At 35.6% G+C, this 5,463-nt stretch overlaps 1 protein-coding gene across 1 annotated transcript in view; it reads left to right on the top strand.

Annotated features, from left to right (window-relative positions):
* Positions 1-443: 443 nt before the first annotated feature.
* Positions 444-5,463, top strand: part of OSTN (osteocrin) — a 67,045-nt gene continuing 62,025 nt past the window's right edge. Inside the window, exons 1-2 of the mRNA XM_007936018.1 lie at positions 444-542; positions 3,525-3,739. Of these exons, the coding sequence (XP_007934209.1) occupies positions 444-542; positions 3,525-3,739 (314 nt within the window). The remainder of the gene's footprint in view (positions 543-3,524; positions 3,740-5,463) is intronic.

Consider the following 5,463-nt stretch of genomic DNA (forward strand, 5'->3'; position numbering starts at 1 on the left):
ATTGAAATTTGAATTCAAATGCTTTTAGATACAAGAGAGTGTCTCTGATTCACCACAAACCTTGTAAGACCTAATTATTTTATATTTGGCCCATTTTATGTATATCCACTAAGTACTTGAGATTGTAATCCCTGTATTAGACAGTCAAAGAATAACATTCATTATATGTGCTAGATTTCTCAGACCTTGGGTTATTTTGCATTAAATCATAATTATAGCTATACAACCTCAGTTTCTGTGGAAATGAAGCCTTGATGGAATTCATAGTGGATTGATAGCTTTCATTAAGTACTATTTCAATTTTGCAGAGATGTATGCCAGCATATAAAAGTGAAATACTTTGGCTTATCACTTGCCTGTAACCAGCTTTATAAGAGCTTTTGGTTTTTCTGCCTTTATATGCCAAGCTAATAAATGTTAACCCTGATGTGTGTGACCCTCAGATGCTGGGCTGGAGAGTGGCAAGTGCACATTTCATCCTGGCTGCAATGTTGATGCTGTGGAGCTCAGGAGAAGTGTTCTCGGTGGATGTAGCAACAGAGGTAATAGGAAATAGCCTAAGGTCCATATATGTTTTATGAATATAGTCAATTCAACTAGAATCAGAAGCCAGTAGCACAAATAGGGACACACCTTGAAACCACAAAATCAATCAAATAAGCATATTTTTCAATTGCCTTATTTTTAGACCCAATATGACTGATTCAAGGTTGTAGACTTCAAATGTAAGAACTAATAATTATTAATCTTGTCTTCCCACTGGATTCAGAGCAAGCCAATTATCTAAATGTTAAAAGATAACGGAAGTAAGGACAAAGATTTTTTATTCCTTGAATAAAAAGGCTGTAGACCATTTCAGATATAATTATCACCAAATCAACTATATTGTGATGAAGTTGTTCAATGTAAAATTTAAAGTTGTTGGCAAGTCAAAATATGAATAATTTTAACCAAATTTATTACTGTACAAATGTTTTTTTGGTGTCATGACTGAACTACAAAGTGAAAGAATCGTGAGAACATTTCCACATGGCAAAAAAGTTAGTTTGGTTTTATTTATCTATTAACGAATATATATTCTTTGTATACCTTAAATAACAAAAAGATATTCTGAAACGCATTTTACCAAACATTTTTATGGGTATTAAGGGGCTCTTTAAAAAGAAACAGAACCTTATTGTATACGCAGTTTAATTGGAAGAAATATTTTCTTTCTTTCTTTCTTTTTTTAAGGATGTGCTAGGAGATAATAAAAGATCTGAAGATCTCCTGTCATTGCCTTAGAAATTTTTTCACCTGCTCTTTGGGGTTTCTTTCTCATGATTATAGCATCCTTCTCTTCTCCTGTTTCTATATTGTGAGACTTATACAGGGAAGTGACGAAAGTTGGAATTTTAAAAGGAAATTGAAACCATATTGTGGATTTTGCCCTGTAAGTAGCAGAGAGTCACGAGAGGTGTTTAATTTCTTTTATATGATTAAAATGGTGTTTGGGGATAAATAATTTTGTGGATCTAGTACTCTGGATGGGATAAAAGATTGAGGGATATAAGAAGTAAGGAAATAGTTTTAAGATGATTAAGGAAGTAAACTAAATGGTAAAGAAGACTTGATATAAATAACTATTGATGGGAGTCAGACAGAGCAGAGGCAAGAGAGATTGTTAAGGAACAACTACAAAATGTAGTGACAGATTTGATTGCTTTAGGAAAGAGGCTGATCAGTAGCTCTGCATCTATGCGTCAAACTATTTGTATTTCAAAAGAGAGTTGCTTAAGCCAAAAATGAAAGAGATTTATTAGTGGAAATGAGGAAATTAGAGAAAGAACATAAGACATATAAATTCAAGAAGAAAGATAAGAGATAAGGGAGGTGAAGGAAAATCAAAACTAAAACCAAGAAACTGGCACATAGAAGAATGTGATAGAGGGAAAAGGAAACAGATTAGTGTTACATACAGTTACATACAGAAGTGTGCTCAAGCTCTTAGAAAAGGAGCAGAACCTACTGGTCTACAGAACGACTTAGGCTTGTTAACAGAAGCACACGCAGAAACACACACACACACACACACATAAATGCTTCTATTGAACCCAAAAACTCACAGCCGTCCAGTCAGGTCCAACTCATAGCAACCCTTCCTTGGGTTTCCTAGTCAGTATCACTACAGAAATAGAGTGTCCAACCTTCTTTCCCAGGAGTGGCTGCTGGGTTTGAACCACTAGCCTGGTTAGCGGTCAAATGCCTTAGGCACTGCAAGGAAAGGAAACTTTATAAGCTGGACACCCATTACATACTTTTATAATTTGAATGAAATTCAAAGTGGCAAACATGCGTGAAAAAAATAAAATAACAATACATGAAATAATAAAGTTACTGCAATAGCTCTCACTTATTGTAGACCATTGTTGGTATTTGTTAATAAGTTAGTCACATAGATGGAGACAGTAAGCCCCAGTGTAGAGACTGGACTTCTTACATCTTTGTTTTTCTTAGGTCTAATACAGAACTTGGTACGTAGTGAATGCTTATTAGGTGTGGCTTGAATAAATAAGAAATGAATGAACAGTGAAAGAAAATAATATGAAGTTTAGTTTCCTCAGAATTCATTAAAAAAATATTTGTCAGTTTATTTAATACCATGGATAGCACAAATGGTTAATGCACTCAGTTGTTAACCAAAAGCTGGAGATTTGAGTCCCCTCAAAAGTGCCCTAGAAGAAAGTCCTGGTGATCTACTTATGAAAAAACTTCCAGTGGAAAACCCTATGGCAATGCCAAATGCAATGCACTGCCATGGAGTCGGACCCGACTCATAGCGACCCCTCCTTGGGTTTCCAAGGCCATATCACTACAGAAGTAGATTGTCCAACCTTTCTTCCCAGGAGTGGTTAGGGGGTTTAAATCTCCAGCCTTCTGGTTAGCAGTCAAATTCCTTAGGCACTATTCTACCAGAGCTCCCATTTCTACTCTGACACACATTGGGTTGCCATGATTCAGAGTTAACTCAATGGCAACAGTTTTCTTTTTCTTTTTTTAACTATTCTAGCTGGGCTAGGCATTGAATAAAGCAGATAAAAGATTAATTAGACAGAATCCTTACTGTCAAGTGACTCACAATCTAGTCAATATTCAGACATATTTTAAACATTCTAATACGAAGTAAAATGTAATGACTGCTACAATGAAAAACATATAAATAAATTGCTATGGGGATAAGGAAGGATGCAGTTGTCACTGGGAAAGAATCAAAAACAAAAATCAGTTAATATTTCAGAGGCAGTTCTGTAGTCTTTTCTTTGTTTTTTGTTTTCTTTCCATTTCTTTTAAATATATCTCACTCATGTATGTTTCAGTCTAACTTTCTCTATGGAACATGACTCTATGAGATGTCAGAAAATGTTTCATGAGAGATATGTCAGCTAAAGGTAGCAGAAGCCAAATGCAGATGATTGTACTTATTTAGGGTTTTGTTGTTGTTGTTGTTGTCTTACTGCAAGGAATTGCCTCTCTCTGTCCTGTAGGCCTTGGACTCTGGAGTCCTAGATGTGCAGTCACAGCCCACAGTCAGGGCAGAGAAATCAGCTACTGATTTGGCAGCAAAACTCTTGCTTCTTGATGAACTCGTGTCCCTGGAGAATGATGTGATTGAGACAAAGAAGAAAAGGAGCTTCTCTGGTTTTGGGTCTCCTCTGGACAGACTCTCAGCTGGCTCTGTAGAACATAAAGGTAAACAAAGGTAAGTGAGTCCTTGGGGGACAGTTTACATTTTCTAATTCTTCCACTCCAAGTTAGAAGTAGAGAATTACCTATAATAAAAGTACAGTGGAGATACTGTAGGTAATCAGACTTGACAGTGTGTTAGATAATTTACAGGATTTATAACAGGCTTTAGGAAACAATTGTTTAGGGAATAAAATTACTGCTACCACATGCATTAATATTTTTGTCATAATGTTTCTTGAGGAAGATATTGTTACATGTTATTATAAGACATTAGTGCAGTTGGGAGGTAAGGGGCAATGTGTGTAATGGGATAAATGTTCTAGTTAATTTACCAGAAGTAACCTGTTAAACATTTAACAGAGGTAACCTGGATACCACTTTATTTTTAACCTGATACAAAGCGTTTCAAAGTAAGTATGTCTGCTCTCCTACACCAAGAGGCAGTGAAGAACTGTCAGAACTTGGAGAGAGAACATAGGTGTTTGAGTCAAATTCTATTTTTTGACCATGTGTCTTGTACAGGTATCTTATCCTCTATGATCCTTAACCTTTTTATCTGTAAAATAGGGATAACAATTGCCTCAGTAAAAATAAAATGAGATAATCAAGGGAAAGTGTTTTATAAGTGTTAATTCATTATCATAACAGAGTAATGAATCTCCTTTTATAACTAAAAGGAGCTCTGGCAGTGCAGTGGTTAAAGCATTCAACTACAAACCAAAAGGCCAGCTGTTTGAACCCACCAATTGCTCCTCAGGAGAAAGATAAGACAGTCTGCTTCTGTAAAGACTTACAGACCTTGGAAACCCTGTGGGGGCAATTCTATTCTATTCCATGAATATGACCCAGAATTGACTCAGTGACAATGAGTTTAGTTTGGCTTTTATGGTTTAGTCATTGAATGTCTATCAATACGCTGAAGCAGTCATTCAAACTAAATTCATTTCCTACCTCACTAAATTCTCTACAACCCATCTGCTCTATATCTTACACATCTCTAGATATGCCCCCTTTAAGGCTTTCCTAATCTGGCTTGAATTATTATCTTTTTCACATTTGCCCTTTCTTCAGTCTTATCTCCACCTGTACAACTACAACCAACCCTTTATAACCAATGCATCCTGTATTCCACACAGGTGATCATCTAAAACAAAATTCTTTGTGTGGATTGTGATCCATTGCCTACAAAATAAAATATAATATCCTTAGGAAATCCTACTCAGTTCCAACCTGATGGCAGTGAGTTTTTTTAGTTTTAGGAAATCCTTCGAAGAATTTCATGATCTTGCATATCATTCCTTCTTGTACTTGTCTTCACATCCTCGCTTGAGTCTTACCTGCTTCTTTGAAATTCTAAGACATGTAATGTTTGCCTATGATTCCATCACTTCACAATTGTTCTCAGAATACAGGATGTAATTTGCAAGACCTCTATTCTGAAAGACTCCCAAAACTATACCAGAAAGTAAGAGCACTACTTAAGGACTGTAATTTATCCTACCTGTACTTGAAAAAAAAGAAAAAAATCTTACATCTGTATTTTGAAATTCAAACCATATGGTAATTTAACAAACACAAATTAGATCTATTTATATTCTAGGCACTGTGTTGGATTCTGGTGGGAAAGTGAAGGAAAACAATCTTTGCCCCTCAAAGAAATTATATGCTAATTATAAACATAGAAATGTTGTTGTTGTTGTTATGTGCCGTCAAGTCGTACCCGATTCATAGCGACCC

Source organism: Orycteropus afer, unplaced genomic scaffold, assembly GCF_000298275.1.
Source record: "Orycteropus afer afer isolate SDZICR_OR568_19922 unplaced genomic scaffold, OryAfe1.0 scaffold00032, whole genome shotgun sequence".
NCBI classification, from domain to species: Eukaryota; Metazoa; Chordata; class Mammalia; order Tubulidentata; family Orycteropodidae; genus Orycteropus; species Orycteropus afer.